The 21,807-nt window shown below is 41.7% G+C and overlaps 1 protein-coding gene across 1 annotated transcript in view; it reads right to left on the bottom strand.

The window, feature by feature from the left end:
* Nucleotides 1-826: 826 nt before the first annotated feature.
* The window catches only part of LOC5577471 (ATP-binding cassette sub-family C member Sur), a 227,405-nt gene continuing 206,424 nt past the window's right edge, over nucleotides 827-21,807 (bottom strand). The window contains exons 23-25 of the mRNA XM_021845711.1: nucleotides 13,627-13,918; nucleotides 13,362-13,558; nucleotides 827-1,185 (exon numbers count right to left, since the gene is read on the bottom strand). Of these exons, the coding sequence (XP_021701403.1) occupies nucleotides 937-1,185; nucleotides 13,362-13,558; nucleotides 13,627-13,918 (738 nt within the window). The 3' untranslated portion in view covers nucleotides 827-936. The remainder of the gene's footprint in view (nucleotides 1,186-13,361; nucleotides 13,559-13,626; nucleotides 13,919-21,807) is intronic.

The following is a 21,807-nucleotide window of genomic DNA, read 5'->3' as shown; positions in this document are numbered from 1 at the left end:
ACAGTTTTCTCAATATACATGGTATATAAATCACCCATTGACATTATTTTTTCAGGCCCTAGTCAACGGAAATCAAACATAATACATATATGAATACATTGCACATCAACAGCTTACATCTTGCTTAAGGCAATAAATTACAATAAATGCCCAAAGATCGAACACCGCATCGCAACCTGATGATAGTTAAATCATGCATGACACATGTACCGAAAACGAATGAATTGAACAAGTTAGCATTGCTTTTTCTTTCCGGGTGATGATTGTTTTGATCGCATTTCACTGATCATTTGGAACGATTTGAAAACAATCATCATCATCGACTGAGAAAAGGCAGTGCTAACGTGTTCATTTTTTGTATTCTTTGAAGCCCACGGTGGTGCTCTTGGCTCACCCACAGTGGATTTGCAAATATGCTTCATAATTACCTATTTTTTACAATTTATTTTCGTAAGATAAATGGTAACTTTGAACGGGATTGACTTTAAGATATGCATAGTCATCATGTCTGGAAATTCAAAATCCGAAAATTTCATGCAGGCATGCTTTTCAGTGAAAACACTTCCCGAAAAAAGAGATTTTCAAGAACCTCGAGATACAAACCTCAACCAAACTATGTTGAAACTTGCTCCAATTTTAGAATCGTGTTCGGCAAAACTTCATAGAATTGGATAAACTACTGTGTAGAGGTATTTTCGATAAATTTTGATTTTTTGCTCGGTAGTTATGATTTGTTAAAGCTTGAAAACAGCCCAAAAACACATAATTGATTTGAAGCACACCTAAATTGACTCTAAATTGAGTTAAATTTTGGCCAGAAGTTCATTACGCAATGGAAAATGAAAGTATTGGTTGACTGGGGAGTTTCTAGACATTTTTGAAAATATGAATAGGTCTAATCCAGGCACATGTTCCGAGTATAACCCATTGATCCAACTAAACACTTGTTTCTCCCTCATCGCACTGCGTTTCCCCTTTTTCTTCGATAAAAGATTTGTGCTGTCGCTTCTGCTCAGGTTTCGGTCCCAACGGCTGTTTGCGATTCTCGATTGAAGAGGCCTTCAGCATGGTAGCAAACTTGGAGTCTACCTTTCTCCGTAGTATCCGGGGACAACCGTCTTCGATGATCTTGCCATGCTCCAGAACGATGACCCGGTCGTAATCGAACAACGAGTGTAATCGATGCTACAGGATGAAATAGGGGAAAAGAAAAATCACAAATCATATAGAAATAACATAACAATGTATAACACCGGAACCTCTATTTGCGCAATGTGTCGGGGTTACGCGAAGGAAACCATTACGTGAATGGAATTTTTGTTACATAAATGGAATTCTTGCCTTTGAAATTCAATGTGTATGAAATTAAGTAGCTTGATATGAATTAAATTACAAACAAGACTTGTTTGGCAAAGCTTGTGAAAAGCTATGTCAGCCGTATGGTAATTTGCCTTGGTCCTTTTTGGTCAGTCACAAATTCCGTGGGAACCAGACTTTCAGATCAACAAGCGTAACTAGATCACTGGTTATGAACAACGTTTATACTCATTTAACTACATGAGAATATATTTTTTCAAGTTTAGAGTTCAACTACCATTTGTTTGTTTTGTTTTTTTATCTGTTATTTTTAGCCCTTTACGCTTCACTTCCCTTACGCTTCCTTAAACGCTTTACTTCCCTTACGAAGGAAGTCTTCATTATAACTTTTTTTAAGGTCATAAGTCATCTTGGTGATGGGATTCGATCACAGGTCCTCGGCGTGCAAGGCGTAAGTTCTAACTACTACACCAAGCCCATCCCTTTACCGTTTGTGGTTATACACAGAGAAAACGTTTGAATTTTTCCGATAGATGCTTTTACATGTCTGAATTCAATAGCTACAAGCATTCCATTGTAGCTATTGAATTCAGACATTAACAGAATGTTTCACTCAATCACTTTCTCTTTTGTTTATGTCTTGCATCGCATGAATAATTCCATTATTTTATTGTTGAAACGACTCTATATACATTATTACCTTGAAATGTTATAAACAGCTGTTACCAACAAGCGGATTTTAAATTTGATGCAAGGTATGGCTCTTAAATTTTAGGTAAACGTTGTGATTTTCTGCTCGTTTATACAGCGTATCCATTTCGACGATACTGACATTCAAAGATTTCAAAAATTCGCGACAGAAGATGAAAGCAAACTGATTATTTTGATTAAATTAAATTATTTCGTAAAGTTCAATCAACCATAGAAAATATTTGAACCAGTCCTTAATTAAATTGAATCGATTGAAATAGGTATGTGATTGAACAAAATTCAATATGATAATGATGATTGATCGACCAGCATATATGATAAATTAGCCATTTATTTTTTCCTCATGTAGAAACGAGAACTTATTTGAGTACACGACTTCAGATCGACAAGCGTAGCCGGGTGTTTTTTCGGGAGATTTTGAACAAGCTTGTAACGGGCTTATTTGACTATACTTTACCAAGTTTTAGGTTCATTCATGACTATCCAAGTAAGGTACACTAAGAGAAGTTAAAACGGGTGGGGTAAAATGAAATGCAAAGTCTTGAATATGATGCCAATAAATGATAGCAGATTTTTCTTCTTGAAAAGTGTGTTCCATCTGTTAGTTTTATGTTTCCCTAATTAAATTACTCATCATTAATAAATTTCATTATGATACCTTACAGTAATTTACTTGAAATACAGATCATCTGATTTACAAGCATGAAGGTCAGATTTCTGAATCTTGCAAATTAGGATAATAATCATACATGCTCATATATTAACCTTCGAGCTGTCGCGCTGTTGTAATTATATGCTATCATTTTATAATAAACAAGACATCTACCTACTCCAACCCAAAATGTATTCCTCAAGAATCTTCTTAAGAACAATACACGACAGTTTTTGTTTACAGTATGGCTCTTTATAATGCGGTGAAATAAACAAAGGTACATAGAAGTCGCACAACAATAAACGCACTATATACGGTTCGAGTAGACCACAATTTGAAATCGGTATGTCTCAAAATCCAGATAATTTTGAAACGTGGGATTTTCAGTAATGTTGTTCTGCAGGTGGAGCGCTATCTGATGGTACTTCATTTAATTCAGAATTTGACCGCTAGGTGGCACTAGTGCGCATGGAACTTTTACTCTTTTTCTGCAGATATTTCAAGATTCTGACCATTTAGAAGGATGGCATCTTCGGCAAAGTTGTTAAGTAAGTTAAGGACTATCATTGTTCGAGCAAGTTGACTCAAAATGTTTCCACCAGGCGGCGCTAGTGAGCATGAAACACTTTCTTTGCGAATACTTCAGGATCTTGACCTTTTAGAAAGATGGCATCTTCGACTAAGTTGATGCGTAGCTCGAAGGCTATCATTGTTTTAGCTAATTTCGAGCTTCAAGGATTGAACAAAGAAAGCATTTGAGCTACTGAACAATTTTTCCAAAGATGCCATCTTTCTAAGTAGTCAGGCTCCTGGATTATTCGCAAAACCAAGGGTAAAATCCCCTGATATTTCAAGGTTTGCTTTGGGTTTTACAAAATAGTTCCTGGTTCCAAAAATACTTAAATTTCAGATGGATTAAAATGTATAATCAAATAGTTTTGATTCAATAATGTTTCAAGCTACCTTTTTTTCTCAAATGCATACTGAAGCTATTTAAAGGTTGAACAATATCAAAGCTTAAGTTATAATCAATTGAATTGCATTTGATAATAAGATGTCGTCATTTTCATATCGTTTGTAAGAGCTCTGATCATCATTGTGAACTGAAAGGAGCTTTCAAGTGCATTCAGTATGCTTCACCCTTGATTTTTATTGTTAACTGCGTACTCGTGCGAAAACAGATCATGCAATATTCATTTTTGGCCCGCATTCGGTGAAGTAACCTCCAATGGTAAGGGCCATTTCGATACTTACAAACAGCTCAATGAGTGCAAGAAGAAAAAAAATGGCTTATGTTTGTGACAATATTTTACAATAAAAATTACGTTTACTTATGTTCTCAAAATTGCTACATATTTGAATAGGTTTATTCCTATCAGAGTGAACACAATTATTCGATAATATTCGGGATTCAACCAAGATGATTGATTTGTTTTTGTCTGGATAATTGAACCACCATATTTGCCTATAATAGAACCACAGCACTGGTTGAGATCCCGGTTAATCGAAAACTTGTCGACCTGTTGTTGTATTTGTATTTTTAATGTATGATGATTAAAAATAATTAGCTCTTATGCAAATAGGAACGTCCAAATAGGAACGATTAGATTATTACCGGCTATATTATAGTGGTTTTACGCCCGAAGAAATACTTTCAGAAATTATTGGAAAACTGCGTGGTGGCAATGCTTAGAGTTTCTACATGAAAGCGCTAGAAAAAGTTCCCTGGATTTGTTGTTATTGTTGATTTTGAAGAAATTCAGTTAGAATTTCTGCAAAAAATTCTGAAAGATTTCCTGAGCGAATTCTTGGAAGTATTTTGAATATTTTCAACAAAATATTGGAAGAATCTCTGGAATAGGAAAAAAAATGATGGTAAAATCCTTGCCATAACTCGATATACCGTTTTGTCTCAAATTCCGAACAGATTCATATTCCAAACACTCGGTTTTTTTATGACGATTTGGTTGAAATGTTTCGCTGAAATATGTCACCACATAATAAGTAAAGGCAGTCTATTGCAATTCAATTTTAACGCTTCCAATATAATTTATACCGCGGGAGTAGTGATGACTCTCGAGTTTGAGACCAGTAGAACACGCTCAGATAAATTATTTGCGAAATTATTCATTTTAATACGATTTATTAGTGCTGTTCGAAATTTGAATCAAGGTGTTCGGCATATGAGACAGAATAAGCACAGTGTTCGGCATTTGAATCAAAATGTTGTTACATACTTTTACGTTAAAACAATACTAAAACTAATAAAACCAACATTATTATTAGTACACCTACCAGCTAACAGTTAGCCTTTGCGAAGAAATTGAAATTTACACAAATATCATCCAATTTATGCCAATCAGAGGCATTTGAAGTCACTGTTGGCCTTAAGTGTTCGGAATATGAGTCAAAACGGTAAATTACCAGAATTTTTTTTTCAAGAAATAGCCTGATGAATTAATTAAGATTAACCAAGAATTAATTTTGATGATTATGTTCAGCAACACTCGTCTAAGAATCAGCTAAATATTTCCTAAACAATATCAACAAATCATTATTGATATGAAATACTTGTAATTAACTTCAAGGATTGATTTTGAGAATTTTGTAAATTGATTGAATTCATGTGACTCGTCTATAGTCATTGCACGCTCAAAAAAAGTTCTGGAAAACGTGAACTGTCAAAAATACACCGTGAACTACCATCATGTTTTTGAAGCATGGACCATGCTGGAAGAGGCCCTGCAAGCACTTGGAGTGTTCGAACGAAGGGTGCTTAGGACGATCTTTGGCGGAGTGCAGGAAAACGGTGTGTGGCGGCGGAGAATGAACCACGAGCTCGCTAGGCTCTACGGCGAACCAAGTATCCAGAAAGTTGCGAAATCCGGAAGAATGCGCTGGGCAGGGCATGTTGCAAGACTACCGGACAACAATCCTGCAAAGATGGTGTTCGCGTCGAATCCGGTTGGCACAAGAAGGCGGGGAGCACAGCGAGCGAGGTGGCTTGATCAGGTGCAACAAGATCTGGAGAACGTGGGCCAAAATCGAGGTTGGAGAGACACAGCCATGGACCGAGTAAATTGGCGTAACATCGTCAACGAGGTTTTATCAAACTAATTGATGTAACACTAACTAAATAAATAACCATCATGTTTACACATAAACATGATCTAGCTCACGGTGTATTTTTGCTTGTTTACGAGTTCACGATTTCTGTTCACGGATAAGAGAACGGATTTTTTTCTGTGTGTCGATCAAAGTAAGCATTAGACCGTCCCTTATTTTTTCAAAAATGCGAAATGTTTTAAGTTTGTAATTATAAAGTGCTCGTTTTGGTAAGAAAAAAAATCTGGTAAAAATTTGAAGTCTATACGTGGACGCAAAGTGATCCCCCAACGACTCTGGAAGTATTAGGAGTGGATGAACCCGTGCGCAAAATCGAGCTCGCTGCTCTAGTACACACAGCATGAGTACCATAAACCACCAGTAACAAATTTCCAGCGCGCGTTAATAATCGGCATAGAAGTCTGTTGTTTTTGGGATGATGCAAATATTACGTAACACAAAATTTGCCAATTATAGACCCCCTCCCTCCCGTTACCTGGGGGAGCTTTTTTATGAAAAATTTAAAATATTTGTATGGACCGCATTGTTTGAATTTCGATCAGAATAAGCCGATCGAACCATATTCGGAGAGAGTAACAGTTCGCGAACCCTAGAAGTTCGCAGGGTGTCCATCCATCCGGGAAATCCGGGAAAAGCGGGAAAAACCCGGGAATTACAAATGACCGGGAAAAATACGGGAAATATCCGGGAAATTGTAGAATACACCGGGAAAAGCACTAGAAAATTTTGCCAAGGGATACACGATTCAGTTGCTAGAGATAGATAACATATTTTTGACCGAAAATCGACGGTTTCAAGGAGAGATCTTTGGTATATTTTTGTTTTCACAACTTATATGATTCATTGTGAATTGCTTTGCGAATTTCTTGTTAAATAATATAACATTCTTTTAGAGAACATCAATGAGATCCTTGACACGTGTTTAGAAAGATTCTTAGGGATTCCTGACATAATTCTTGATGAGCTGCTTTATAAATTTCTATAAGGATTCATGAAACTTTTTTGATGACATGTTTTCAGGGATCCTAAATGGACCCTAGGCAAAAACCACTGAGAAAAAATAGTGCATTGCTAATAAGGTTTTAATTGTATGGTATAAAAGAGTTTTGGCGGATTTTCTTGAATTTTTGAGCTCAGCTAACATATTTTTGTGAAATGTTTTGAGACATCTAAGCGGTTTCCTAATGTCTGAATACGTTCATTAAAAATTTCTTTTCGGTACATTAATGGAGGAATTGATAAGGATTCTTAAAAATCCTTGTTTGTATTATTAACTTGCCTAAGCAATCCGTGACTTACGACCAGTTCTATAAACAGCACTGGTCAGCAGTCAAATGATTTATCTACACTCACCCGCTACCGTCACCTCTCACATAACGCTCGAGCGGTAGAATGAACATCGAGAAACATAAAAAACTGTGCAATGATTTTGAGTTTTTGCAATTGATCATGAATTTTGCATAGCTTTCAGAAATGTTTAATCATCAATAACAAGAGTATTTTAATTGCTTGTTATGTCGAATGAGACGCATAGATATAAACAAAACCGTACCGTTTTCTAGTGGACGCCATCGTGGTCAGCTGCATTCAAATGACATTTTTGTTTAGTACGTTCGTTTGATCGCTCGTGTTTCGAATGCTGAAGGCAAACGCCATCGAATGTCAACAAAAACGTATCGACTACCGTAATTTCTGGTGAAATCGATTATTTTCACGTTTTTTTCTGGCCTGCCCTTAAAAAATGTTTTCAATATCATATAATTAAATGCAAGAAAACAAGTACGACGGTGAACCTCAAAGACTCATGTACCGAAATTTTCTAACAAATGTGATGTTAATGCTCAAAATCATCTCTAAAAAATCATAGGATCCTATTTCGGGATGAAATTGATCACTTGTCAATCTGATTATTGTCAATGGTGACATCAACTCTACAGACTTAGTTTGGGGTTCCTGAATACGAGTATGCTTGCCAAATTTTTAACAAGACAATATTTATGGAAATAATAAATTATTAAATTTTAATGAGATACCACGGAAAACGTCTAAATGTAGGCAATTTCCAAAGGATTTTCCAAAGAAATTATTTTTTTCAGTAAAACGAGCAACCTGGTACGAATTTTCATGGTAAACTCTGACACCGTGCTTAAATCCTTGTTTAGAATTAGAAGTGTACGAATGTCTTTCACTACCACAAAGGTGATTCTTTAGTTTCACACTATTTTCATACAAACAAACATTCCCTAATGCAAGAAAAACTTCACTACACACAATTCGACAATTTTTAGAACAAATAACATATACGAGAAGTTGCATTGATTTCGGTGGACTATTACTACCGTGAATCGCAAGTCAGTCCCATCTGCATTTTCGTCAAAATTGAGTTGAGTTCAGTTTTCAACATATCTTCTAATGCTCTTTCAGCTACCCTAATTAGATAACAAGATTTCTTCGGAAAAAGTAGGAAAACAGCAAGTCAAATTGTCCCATAATGAAAAGTAACCGCATGTCAGTCCCACTACAGATTTCCTCACCATGTAGTACAAAAATGAACCGTGTTTTGGTCATCTTTATATTTTTCTCAGAAAGTTATCGTTGTGAATAGCAAATTGAGAAAGTTTCATTAACATTTGAACATGTTCCAATCCTCTGGAATTTTTTGAATATTCGTATAGAAGACGAGTTTGGAAACTTCACAGCCCATTTTCTCAATGCCTACTTTTTACAGATGGGACTGACTTGCGACTCACGGCAGATTAGTAACAAATAAAATTGCGTGACATGGTGATCAATTTCATCCGAATTTACGGTACAGCGATTGCTAACAACACTGCCTATGATAAAATCCTTATGAAGTCCATGACGAGATTTTATATGGATTTCAGCAGATTTACAGTAAAATACTCTTGCCTTTCTCAGTGTATTGTTTGTGAGATCCTTAATAAAATCATGAAGAGCTTTGATTCGATAAATAAATGGTATTCTTGGGCAGATTTTTGTTTATTTTTTGATGATATTCCGGGAAAAATCTTTGATATACTCCTGGGAAGATGCTTGTTTATGGTTCTTTTATTATTTTCTGCAAAACAATCAATTGATTTTTTTTTGTGAGTTCATGACTTAAAGATCTCTGTTGGATTTAACGAGACTTGATTCAGATTAAGATTATCTACAGGAATCTGCTATGGAGCATGATTCACGCATAATTGTGAAGACATTCTCAGTAGAGGATGGGCTGGCCATTATTAACATTGCTGATTTGTGAAATAATGATCTAAATTTAAGGCAGTTTATTTTTTTTTTATTTTTTCTGGATTTCCTATGAGTTCTATTGGGTGCACGGCGTTGTAGTAGGCTTTGGTGAATACATCTAAATTGAAGTAGGCATCGACTTAGACCATTGACTGACAATGACCATTACGCAATAAACTTGAAAAGAGAACACCTCAATCTTATTATTTCCTGCAGGCATACTCCGTATTTTGGCCCCTTCAGCAAACTTTCAGTTCTGACAACTCATGGAAGTTTGCGTAAATGCCCTTAGTCTTGGTCTTTTAGATTATTCAAAAACTATGTTTAATATGTTTGTTCAAAACCATTTCATAATTCACTCACTTTCAGATCAAATATCAAAACTTTGTTTTAAAAATGCCTAAACATATGAAGTTGTAGAACCATGATGTCATCCGGTTTTGAACTTTTGGGCATCCGGGAAAAATCCGGGAATTGAGTTCGTGGCACATCGCATTCGGAGAGCACTATGAATGTAAACATTCACTCTTCCGGTTGGGTCGTGGCACGAGAGCGTTCAAGAGCAGCAACTCTCACAGACTGCAACAGTATCGAGCCATTCGGGTAATTTATGTTTTACATAAAATTGGTAATAACTTTCATAATTTCTGGTGATGCAGCCTTTTACAACCTAACTATAATCTATTGGACCATTGAACACCCCTTTGGTTGCAAACATAGCACAGAAAATAACAAGTATTCGCCTCTGTTTCTTGATCAGAATGAGTGTGGGTCAGCGAATGTTACAAGTGTTGACACACAGTGATCGGAGCCAAACAGTGGGTGGTGTGTGTCTGTCTTGTTTTAGTTCATGGCTCTTTATCTTCCACGAACGTTAAATGTCATGTGTGTTGTATGAATGCAGGCGTATAAATGGGCTGAAATTATGTTCACTATTTGACGTTTTAGCGGTGCCGTGTTATTTAGATGTCCATGGAAACTAGTGAATTCGGCACCGCTCAAACGTCAAATTAGTGAACTCGTGCATCGGTCCATAGTAATCCAGTCACATAGAGTGACACCTGTTGATAAGCTCGAGTGACAGAGCCGAGTCGAGCAAAACTTTTGGTCGACAGTGACTCCAGTCGAGTAGTTATTGGTCGACTCGACTTATAAAATAAATCCGCAATCAGATTCAACATTTTCAAAATAGGTATCTAAGCCGCTTTTAACTGTAAAAAGACTCAGTTCTCGCATGCGTGCAATCGATTGAACAACAACGAGGAAAACAAATTACAAAACAAATATCTGTGAAGACCCCAGGGGCCCAAAGCCACGGTCTCCCGGGCTCCTCTGCCCACTTTAAAGCCCTAAAGTATCAAAAATAATGGATTTCAAAACTTTCAAAACATGCTCATTTTCTTTTTTGGGATCTTCAAATTTTCAGTTTCTTACAAAGCTCTGTGTGTTTTTAAGGCTATGAGGAATTCGATCGGCGGTTTTGGGGCTCCTAGGAGTTCGGGTCCCAGTGCGGACCGCACCCACCGCACCCCCTATCTCCGCTAATGCTGATACACTTCCCCCACTGTGTCATTATGCTGTTCATATATGCGAAATAAAGCAAAGACTATATAGCCGTCACACTAGCATCGAATTTGATAGAAATAAGTGAAAAGTTCGAAAGTCTGTTAGATCTTTAATTCATTATAGTAAATAAGAAACAAAATAACCTGCAAGGGATCCTCCATAAACCACGGAGGTATTATTTTTTGTATTTTTTATCCTCCTTCCCCTTGTGGTCATTAGCATTAGCATTGAGCATTTCGCACAAATTCGTAGGTGGTACAGTCCTAGACCATGAGGGTTGCCTCCTTCCCGTCCGTTACCAAAGTCAGAAATTTGGGATCAATTTCTATCTCTTAAACAAGATTGACGCATTCTCCAACGGTCGAGAGCTCTCCTTGCGAAAGCTGGGGAATGGGAAATGATGATTGATTGAACACCTACTTAAGAAAGATGCAGAGAACTCTACGACCTCTCATAGGTGTTACGGGATGTTGCGGAATATTGATGGAAAGGGTAGTGCCAAAGAATACATTCGGTAGACGTTCTGGCCGACAAATAGTTAATATTTACGCATTGTGATCATGCGCTGCTGATCATAACAAACTCACCAAATGCCTTTATCGAAACTCCTGCAATCCGTCGCACCTCTAATAATGAACAAAAGTGTAAGCCGTAACTTAGCACTGCCTATCCAATTGCACGCATCGCACGAAAAATCGACAAAAAAAACTTAAATGTTTGAATCAACACGCGTAACACACACCGAAGATAAAAAAACCGAGCCGCGCGAAACGAATTCAATGCTGAAGCCATCACAGAACACTCTCGAGCAAAACACAAGCTAATCGAATAAAAGTAAAGAAAAAGACAATACTCCACAAATCATCTTCAGATATGAACAAAAAAAAACACTTTTATCACTTTGAAAAACATTTTTCCACAGAACATTTGCACGTGGCATAGCACCATACGCCAAATCTTATTTTCACCAGCCGAATTCAGAACCTCCTCCTTCATCTCTTCAAATTTTAATTTTCATTTCTATGAACCGTAACCGTAACCTTTGAACAGACCCCCCCTAAACTGCCCATAAAGGCATAACTGTCCCATATGGAAAAAGTAGGCATTGAGAAAATAACGCTCAAAGTTTAAAGTTTGTCTTTTCATACAAATGTTCATCATTTTATAGTACATTTCTATAAGCCATATTCTTATTGAAATACCGCATAGATTACTTATTTTGCTTCTATTGATCAGCGAAAAATAAAAACTTGAACACAATTCACGTTTTGTTGTTGTTATTTGGGTTGAAAGTTCATAAAGTGACTGTTATGCCTTTATGTTTTTAATATGGGACTCCATCCACTTCATATTTTTCCACAACATTTTCAAACAAAGCGTGTCAATTTCTATATGCATAGTAAAATGTGTACTAAATCATGGATGATGCGACAAAAAAGGAGTTAGCTCAAAAATCAATATGGGACAGTTATGCTTTTATGGGCAGTAAACTTAACATGCAATTTATGGACGGCTCCACAGTATGGTCAAGGAATTGTTCATAAACTACGATGTTTCTGAAGAGATATCTTGTGGATTCTAGTATCACTAAAATCGCTTATTTCAACCATTTATATCACATATTCCATCATTTGCGATACTTTAAAAATTAGGAGGGTACAAAAAGGGGTGTCCATGCAAATCTTAGTACAACTTTTCATATTGAATTAAAAGATTAAAATATAATATGAGAAACCTTATAAGAGAAACGAAGAATTTTGTGGAGACAGCAAACATGTAGAAAAATCGGTTCAATCTAAATTTAATCGCGCAATTTCAACCAAATTTATTTCAAAATGAAAGTTTAAGACCAACATAGCATGCTTAGGGATGGTCCATTAATTACGTAAGACAATTTTCGAGGTTTTTCAATACCCCCTCCCCCCATGATAAGATTTTTTGTATGAAAATTAAAATTAAATTGTATGGCGCGTAAGAAATCTACTATCCTGTTTGGATGTAAACCTTATTCATAAACGTCAGATAGGTCAATAGGTGAAAGTCGTTATCTAATAGAGTTCAAAGGTAACCTAAAAACATTGAACTTAATTCACCATTATTGAATTAGTCCACATGAGTTTAAACCTTTTCGATTACTGATTACGTGTTTTGATCATTCACCCTGTACTGAACAGAATTCTTGGATAATTTAAAAAGCCATTGGACTCCAATCTTGATGAAAAATTGGTTACGCAAGTAGATTTGAAGTCCTGAACTCAAAGGAGTACTTGGATAACCGGAAATAGATATTGAACTTAAAGCATAATATAACCTATGTCGTTTTTGTTTTTAGGAACAGGATAGGTAATAAACAAACCAATGTCAAGCAAATTGTAGTTTGGTCGAACCTGAATCGGGTTGGGGTTGAAGGCTTGAAAATAAAATTTCGAATTCCAAAACGAAGAATTCTAAAACGTCGAATGCAAAACATGCATGAACACTAAGATGATCGTTTGGCTTAGTACAAGCTTCAATGTTCCGAGTATATAAAACATTTATAAGTATGTGCTAAACTAACGTTGCGTTACCTCAAATGCATACAAATTGTATTAACGTAATATAACCTAAATGGAATTTACGTGAACAGAATTTACGTAAATGGAGTTTTCAGTGTACTCAAATATCACAAAAACTAGTTACAGATAGTTTCATATATAAGTTCACTAAACGAGAACAAATAATGTCTCAATTGAATTACCGCAATCGTGAGCACCGTTCTTCCTTTGAAGGCTTTCCCAGCAGCATCCAGGACCAGTTTCTCCGTTTCCGTATCGAGGGAAGATGTAGCCTCATCCAGCACCAAGCAAACTGACCCTCGCAGGACGGACCGTGCCAGGCAGAACAATTGCCGCTGGCCAGCACTGAAAGTGGACGATTCTTCGCCCAGCCTGGTATCTGCAATTGAATTAATAAACGCTAGCTCTGGCGTTTATCTCGAAAAGTCAAAAATCGCAAATACCCACCCAATCCGTCCGGCAGTGCCACCACGACGTCCTTCAGCTGTGCCATCTCCAGACTGTTCCACAGGTCCAAGTCGCTAAAGTGCCCCCGTGGGTCCAGATTTTCCCGCAATGTTCCCCCGAACAGCATCGCATCCTGCGGAATGATGGAGAGTCGACAGCGTAATTCATCGCTGTGAATGGTACCGATGTCCACGTCGTCGATCAATATCCGCCCACCGACGATTTCCAGCACGCCGAACAGTGCCAGGGCCAGCGAGGATTTGCCGCTGCCGGTTCGACCGCATATGCCAATCTGAGTAAGGGAAATGGAGAAGAAAAAGAACACGCCCCGGAAATGAAAAACCGTCTCTTACGAACAAGTGCACTCTAAAACTGAATGGCGCTCTGTCGTCGTCGTTGCCGTTGTATCTTATTGGTTGGTCACTATAGAATAAAGTCAGTTCCGTATATCCAGCAACCTAACTGTTGCTTTTGAGTGCTTCAACCAATTTTTCAGTTGGTTTCTGTTTCTTTTTTAAATCTAAAAGCTAATTTTGGATCATCAATCAGAGGAAATAAAAATTAATGAATGGATGCCAAGCACAAACTATTTCAACTCTAAATTTAAAATATATGTATATATCAGCTCTCAATCCAGTCCAAACTCCACTCTAAATTCTATTTTATTGTTGTTTCAGATTTGTGCCAGTGAAACTTGTAGTATCGGTGACGGGTAGTCGTTACATGTGTATAGAGGGATTACGATTATTCAAATTGTTTCAATCAAAGCAGTCGGGAAATATATTCGGTCTCTTCTTGGATTGTGATTCTGGAAAACGGTTGTGTTTTATTTTACTCTCCGACAGTACATTTTGGCGACGATCGAAAAAAAAAATTGAAGAAAAGTTAATAGTGGATTGGTATTATATCGAGCGATTTCGTACTTAAAAGTTTAATTAAAGTATTGCTGAAAAACTGTGCCTAGTGAATAAAGTTAGGAGTTCGTCAAGCGTTGTTTCTGGAAATTGTATTTGGAAGTGAGAACAGTAAAGTGAGTATTTGTCGTTGTAAATGGATGGAAAAAGCTAGTTTGGACAAATTCAATAAAAATAAGGTAAGCGAAATGATATTATTTGCTAATGCCTGTAATAAAGTATTCTTTTAAAGTTCGAGATTTTTCTCGACTGAAAAAAATTTTTTTTGCTTGAGATTCTCACACGCTTGCTTACACATTCGTTACCATGGCAACTCTGTTCGGTAGCAACGAAGAAGGTAGCACTCAAATTATTTTCACTGGGTTCGATGAAACTGACATTCTAACAGGCCTTTTCGCGAGACAACTGATTTTGAACCTCTTTGATAGTTCTTCTATAGGAATGACAGTTCCGTGTGTGCATAGCTCCTCCACACCGATATAAACATGTATATACAAACCTGTTACATGAAAAGGTCTATGAGAAGGCAGTTGGCAGTTCTAAGTTGAGAATTGGTTGTGAAGTAAACAATCTATACTAGGCAAGTTATTGTTATTGTCTGAAATTTATAACAAATAAGAAAAGTGTCCAAAATTAAGATTGAGTAATTAATTAAATGAGTAGCAAGTAAGTGTTTACGGAAGAGCAGGAACAATAATGGAGAACATCGTGTGTGTGTGTGTGTGTGTTTTTTTTTTTTTTTTTTTTTTTTTTCATGCATCTCTAGGAGTTAAAAAATCTTCTCAAGACTGGCCTGTATTTGTTCATGCTCATGCCACAGTGTATGGTTTGGCACTGTGTGGGATTCGCAATGGGGCGCCTACCCACTAAAAAACAGTCTCCTAGGTACACCGTCACCGTAAAGAATTCTTCTCCGGCACCACCTTGCGGTATTACTTCGAAGAAGAGGCGACACATGCTACGCGCACCCTTCATTAAGCCCTTCGGCTCCATCATTAATTTGTTAGTTCCTAATCCATGCCATGCTGAGCCCTTCGGCTCCCATTAATAATTTGTTAGTATTCCTAGTTTGTGATCTAAATATGCCATATTCAGCCATTCGGCTCACGATACCATGGGTGCCAGAAACTCCCTGACGAAGGAAGTTCTCTCGGTGCTGGACGCATGCCATTTAGCACTCCAGGTTCTCGCGCACTATTCGGATAGTCCCCGGCGGTGAATCTACCCTACCCCGACGAAGACTTCCCCGGAGGTGGAAGTTCTTCCGGTACCGATGCTGCCCGGATAGGTGCCAAGGTCGATCCTGCGATTCCGGTTGGTGGATGACTTCCGGTTCACAGGTACCCTGACGACCAATTTGGCAAGACAATTTACACCGTCTTCAGCTCAAGGCTGCACAGACTGAACAATCACAAACATTAGGCAACGGACAACACGAAACACCCAGTAGCCCAATGATGAATTTTTCGTTTGACGAAAAGTTTCCACCGACTGGAGTGGGAATCGAACCCACACTTCATGGCACAATATGCCTAAACGACTGACGCCGCTAACCGCACGGCCACGAAGCCTACAATTTCCGGGGCTTTTCCACGATCTACTCGGTCTTGTCCCCGACGGTGGATCAAGCTTACCTACCGGTTGGGTGCCGAGGTCGGTTCGGCGATTTCGGTTGGAGACTGACTTCCGGTTCACCGGCTTGTTCCTCCCTCCACTTCCGCTGAAGCAATGACATTATTTTCGTCACCGCCATGTTCACCGCGTTCCACATCACCTCATCGCTACACATTCTATCCACTACGTTGTCTACGGTTACGTCAGCACCGCAGACCGCTGTCATCTCGCTACGTTCCGTAGCAAAACGTGGACACTCGAAAATGACGTGTTCCGGCGACTCCTCTACGACTGGGCACTCAGCGCAGAGCGGCGACTCTGCGTGGCCGAACCTGTGCAGATATTTCTTGAAGCAGCCGTGACCTGACAAGAACTGCGTCAAGTGGAAGTTGACTTCTCCATGGGATCTGCTCACCCATTTCGCCAGATTTGGAATAAGGCGATAAGTCCACCTTCCCTTCTCAGCGGTATCCCACTCGCGTTGCCATTTCACCATCGTGTCGGCTCGGGCAATCTTCCGGGCTCCTCTAGTACTACTAGCTTCGTAGCACTCCTTATCCTCTTCCAAAACGTAGCCGATAGGGACCATTCCGGCAATCACGCATACTGCCTCCGAAGATATGGTTCGGTAGGCACTCGCTACCCGCATGGCCATAAGCCTATACGTGCTGCTAAGCTTGACTCGGTTCCTCTTCGTCTTCATTGCGGTTCCCCACGCCGGGCTAGCGTACCTCAGGATCGACGTAGCCACGCTAGACAATAGCCTCCGCTTACTGCTGCAAATCGCCGAGTTATTCGGCATGATCCTGGACAGCGCCGTGACTGCCCTTGCTGCTTTCTCGCACGCGTAATCGACATGGCAGTTGAAGTTCAGCCGATCGTCGATCATTACGCCGAGGTGTTTTAGCTCCCGCTTTGAGGCTATGGTGTGTTCTCCCACTGTAATCTCAGCCTTCTGCACCACTTTTCGATTGCTGATAAGCAACAGCTCCGTTTTTTGGTGGGCTATAACCAGTTTCTTCTCGTACATCCAGTTTTCGACTGCGTCCACTGCTTCTGTAGCGAGAACCTCCACCCTTTCCAGTGAGTCACCAATGACCACAAGCGTGATGTCGTCTGCAAATCCAACGATTTTGACGCCTGTTGGCAGCCTAAGCGTCAGCACTCCGTCGTACATAGCATTCCACAACGTTGGACCCAGGATAGAGCCCTGTGGAACTCCCGCATTTACCGACCTCGTCTTCTGTCCTTCGCTAGTGCTGTAGCTCAAGACCCGGTTTTCAAAGTAGCTTCCTAGTATCTTGCACAGATAATCCGGAACCTTCATTTTATGTAACGCCACAGCAATGGCTTCCCAGCTTGCACTGTTAAAGGCGTTTCTCACATCTATCGTCACGACAGCACAGTAACGGTTACCTCTACGTTTTTTTGTCCTTGCTTTGTCGGCTGTGTCAATCACTGTTTTGATGGCATCTACCGTTGACTTTCCTTTCCGGAATCCATACTGCCACTCCGACAGTCCACGCTCTCCCTCAGTGAACGCCATCAGTCTATTGAGGATGATCCTCTCCAACAGCTTTCCGAGTGTGTCAAGCAAACATATCGGCCGAAACGAGCCTGGTTCACCGGGGGGCTTACCCGGTTTCGGTAGCAGAACCAGTTTTTGCCTTTTCCACTGTGCTGGGAAATGTCCCTCATCCAAGCAGATCTGGAGTGATGTCCGGAACATATCTGGGTTGGCCGTGATAGCTGCTTTCAACGCTACGTTGGGGATACCATCAGGGCCAGGCGCTTTCTTCGGCTTCATTTTCTTGGCCGCCTCTATGAGCTCCTCATTGGTAATGATTGCTCTTTCTTCACCTTCCTGGCCATACGGTGTCGGTGGCCAGACCGTTGGCGCGTGTTGTGGGAACAACCGGTCGACGATAATCTGCAACTTCTCTGGGCATGTTTCAGCGGGTACGGCTGGACCACTGATCTTGGCCATCGCTACCCTGTATGCATCTCCCCACGGATTTGCATTGGCATCGCGACACAACTCCTTGAAGCACGTTCTCTTGCTCAGCGAAATTTCTCTTTTCAGATCGGCTTTCGCCGCCCTCAGTGTTACTCTACGCTCTTCCCTCTCACCATCGGTTTTGGCTCTTTGCATCCGTCTCCTGGCGTGGAGGCATCTTTTGCGGAGGTTGCCAAGTCTCTCATTCCACCAGTATACCGGACGACGTCTGTATTTCGGCTCGACCTTCCGTGGCATGGTAATGTCGCATGCTCGTACCAGCGCAGCCGTTAACTCCTCCGATCTCAAGTTCAGAACCTGCTCTTCTCTTCTGAGGGCTTCCACGAAAAGCTCTTCGTTGAAACGTTGCGTTTTCCACATCTGCTCGTGAGGTGTACTCGCTCTCTGTGAGCATTGTGTTCTTCCACCAATTCTATACCGGACCTCCTGATGATCGCTATGAGTGTACCCATCGCAGACTCTCCAGTTCAGGCCTCCCGTCAACACAGGACTACAGAAAGTGATGTCGATTATTGATTCCCGGCCATCTCTACGGTAGGTGCTGGTTGTTCCTTCGTTACCCAAGTCTACGTCCAGCCTTGCCAGCGCTTCTAGTAGACTACGCCCTCTTGGGTTGGTGAAACGGCTGCCCCACTCAACTGCCCAAGCATTGAAGTCGCCAGCGATGACGACTGGTCTCCGGTCGGCTAGCTTATCGTTTAGCTCGTCCAGCATCTCGTTGAACTGGTCCAATGTCCAGCGGGGGGGTGCGTAGCAGCTACACACGTACACATCGTTAAGCTTTGCAATAACGAAGCCTTCGTCCGCCTGGAACACTATTTCCTGGATAGGATATTTCCCCATCGTCCAGATTGCCGCTGTCTTCGCCTTATCAGCGATCCAGTTACCGTTTCCAGCTGGTACTCGATACGGCTCGGCAAGGATAGCTACGTCACACTTCGATTCCGATACGGACTTCCACAGCAGCTGTTGCGCTGTGTCACAGTGGTTGAGGTTTAGCTGAGTTACCTCCACTGCGGTTTAGAATTTCTCGCTTGCTTGAAGGCCGGACACTTAGGGCCTCCCGTCGCGTGTCTGTTGCGACTTTTGTCCTTGCAGATCAGGCACCTTTGCTTATTGTTGCAATCTTGCGCCTTGTGACCTTCGTCGCCACACCATCTACAGAGCTTACTTCTGTCTGGTCCTTCGCAGTTCCGTGCCAGGTGGCCGTATTCCAGGCACCTGTAGCATCCCTCCGGTCTCTGGGAGATCTTCAGTGGACATACTGAACAACCGACTCGAATTTTCCCGACTTCCAGCGCTTTGTTGGCTGCGTCTACTGGGAGCTTTATGGACGCCGCCTGTGTACCAAGCGGTGCTCTTCTTAGCCGTACTGTCATCTGCACCGTTTCCAGATCGCACTGCTCCTTTATGGCGGTCCTCACTTCCTCTTCGGTGGTGATCCAATCCAGATCCCGCAATTGGAGTGTCACTTCAGGGCACATGGCTTTCACCTGCACCTTGTGTGTGTGTGTGTGTGTGTGTGTGTGTGTGTGTGTGTGTGTGTGTGTGTGTGTGTGTGTGTGTGTGTGTGTGTGTGTGTGTGTGTGTGTGTGTGTGTGTGTGTGTGTGTGTGTGTGTGTGTGTGTGTGTGTGTTTTTTTTTTTTAGTTTTAGAAGGTGGTAAATTACATTTACGAACTAACCCAGCGTTTCACGTTCGATATGGAGGCTAGTCATATCGAATTCGTCCATCGTGCGCCAGAGTGTCGGACTCCTTTATACCGACTAAAGTCCACCTTCGCCCACGAGCCATTCCCCCCGGAACTGCCTCTTGGCATTACTTCATGGGGGAGGCTATTGTGCTAAGCACTGCACTGCTCCTTCTTACGCTCCTGTACTTCCCTTGCTCTCTTCGTACTGCTGGCATCGCGCCAGGGCCATGTTTCTACTACCGCTTCTGTCATTGCTACGCTTCGTTGCTCTGCTGCGACGTGTTTGGGGCTGACATCTCGCCAGAGCCCTGCGCAACTGTTGCGCCTGCTGTTAATCCGCCGATTCTCGAGTTCTCCAGGTTGGACCAGTTGGATGCCGAGGTCGGTCCAGCGATTCCGGTTGGAGGGTAGCTTCCGGTTCACTGGCGCCCCGACGACCCAAAACTGGTGGTTGTCACGATCGCTACTCGGCATAGTCCCCGACGGTGGAGCTAGCCTACTCCAGCGGAGAGTTCCTAACGTAGGAATGTCTCCCGAAACCGATAACGTTACGCGTTTGTTCCCGCATCACTGCTGCTGACCGGTGAAGTGCCGAGGTCGATCCAGCGATTCCGGTTGGAAGATGGCTTCCGGTTCACTGGTGCCCCGACGACTTAAGCCGGTGACTCGCTACGGACTACTCAGAATAGTCCCCGACGGTGGATCTATCCTACTCCGACGAAGATTTCCCCGACGGCGGAAGATCTCCCGAACCGATGCTTTCCGGGCTGATGCCGAGGTCGGTCCTGCGATTCCGGTGGTGGGAAACTTCCAGTTCACAGGCGCCCCGACTACCATTTGCCGGAGCTGTTTCGCGATCTACTCGGCTAGTCCCCGGCGGAAGGACATAGCCTACTCCGACGCGATGTTGGTCGGTAAGTGCCGAGGTCGGTCCTGCAATTCCGGTTGGAGGATGACTTCCGGTTTGCAGGCGCCTTGACGACTTATTACCGATATTACGCTACGCCCGCTCTACTCGGTCTAGTCCCCGGCGGAGGATCTAGCCTACTCCGGTCGCGCCCGTTGGTCTCCTTCATATGCTCTCTTCAACAGGCTGACTTGTCAAGCGCCAAGGTCGGTCCGACGATTCCGGCTGCCCCAACGATTCAGAGCCATGTGCTGTCCGCTGTGTAGAGTGCCGCTGCTCCTCTCGCCATCTTCGTTGTAAAAGAGACATCATCTGAACGATAGTTCTGTTTACCGCGTCCCATTTCTCTTCGTCGGCACACATTCGTTGGACGATATTGTGCACATTAACGTCATTGCCGACGACGGATGTCATCTCGGCTCGCTCATGCTCGAAGCGCGGACATTCGAAGACCACGTGCTCAGGGGTTTCGTCAACATCGCCGCACCCGGTGCATAACGGCGATCTTGCGTGTCCAAACCTATTGAGGTATTTCTTGAAACAGCCATGGCCAGACAAAAACTGCGTCAAGTGGAAATTCACTTCTCCGTGTTTTCTGTTTACCCACGTCGACAGGCACGGAATTAGACGGTGGGTCCATCTACCGTTCTCAGCGCTATCCCATTGCTGTTGCCATTTCCTCATGGTTTCATCCCGGGCTCTTTTCCGAATTCCCCGCGTGCGTCGGTCCCTGTAGCACTCGCTGTCCTCTTCGAGTTGAAGGCTTATAGGGATCAATCCTGCAATCACACAGGCTGCCTCAGATGATATCGTACGATACGCGCTCGCCACACGCATGGCCATCAGTCTGAACGTACTGTTCAGCCGGGAGCGGTTCCTCTTCGTCTGCAGTGCTGTCACCCACACGGGACCAGCGTATCTGAGTACCGACGTCGACACGCTCGCCAGTAGTCGCTTCTTGCTGCTGCTGATCGCTGAGTTGTTGGGCATGATCCGGGATAGAGCTGATATCACCTTCACGGCCCTCTCACATGCA

This window comes from Aedes aegypti, chromosome 2 (assembly GCF_002204515.2).
Source record: "Aedes aegypti strain LVP_AGWG chromosome 2, AaegL5.0 Primary Assembly, whole genome shotgun sequence".
NCBI classification, from domain to species: domain Eukaryota; kingdom Metazoa; phylum Arthropoda; class Insecta; order Diptera; family Culicidae; genus Aedes; species Aedes aegypti.
Note: the sequence above shows the minus strand (reverse complement) of the source record. Positions and strands in the feature narration are given on the sequence as shown.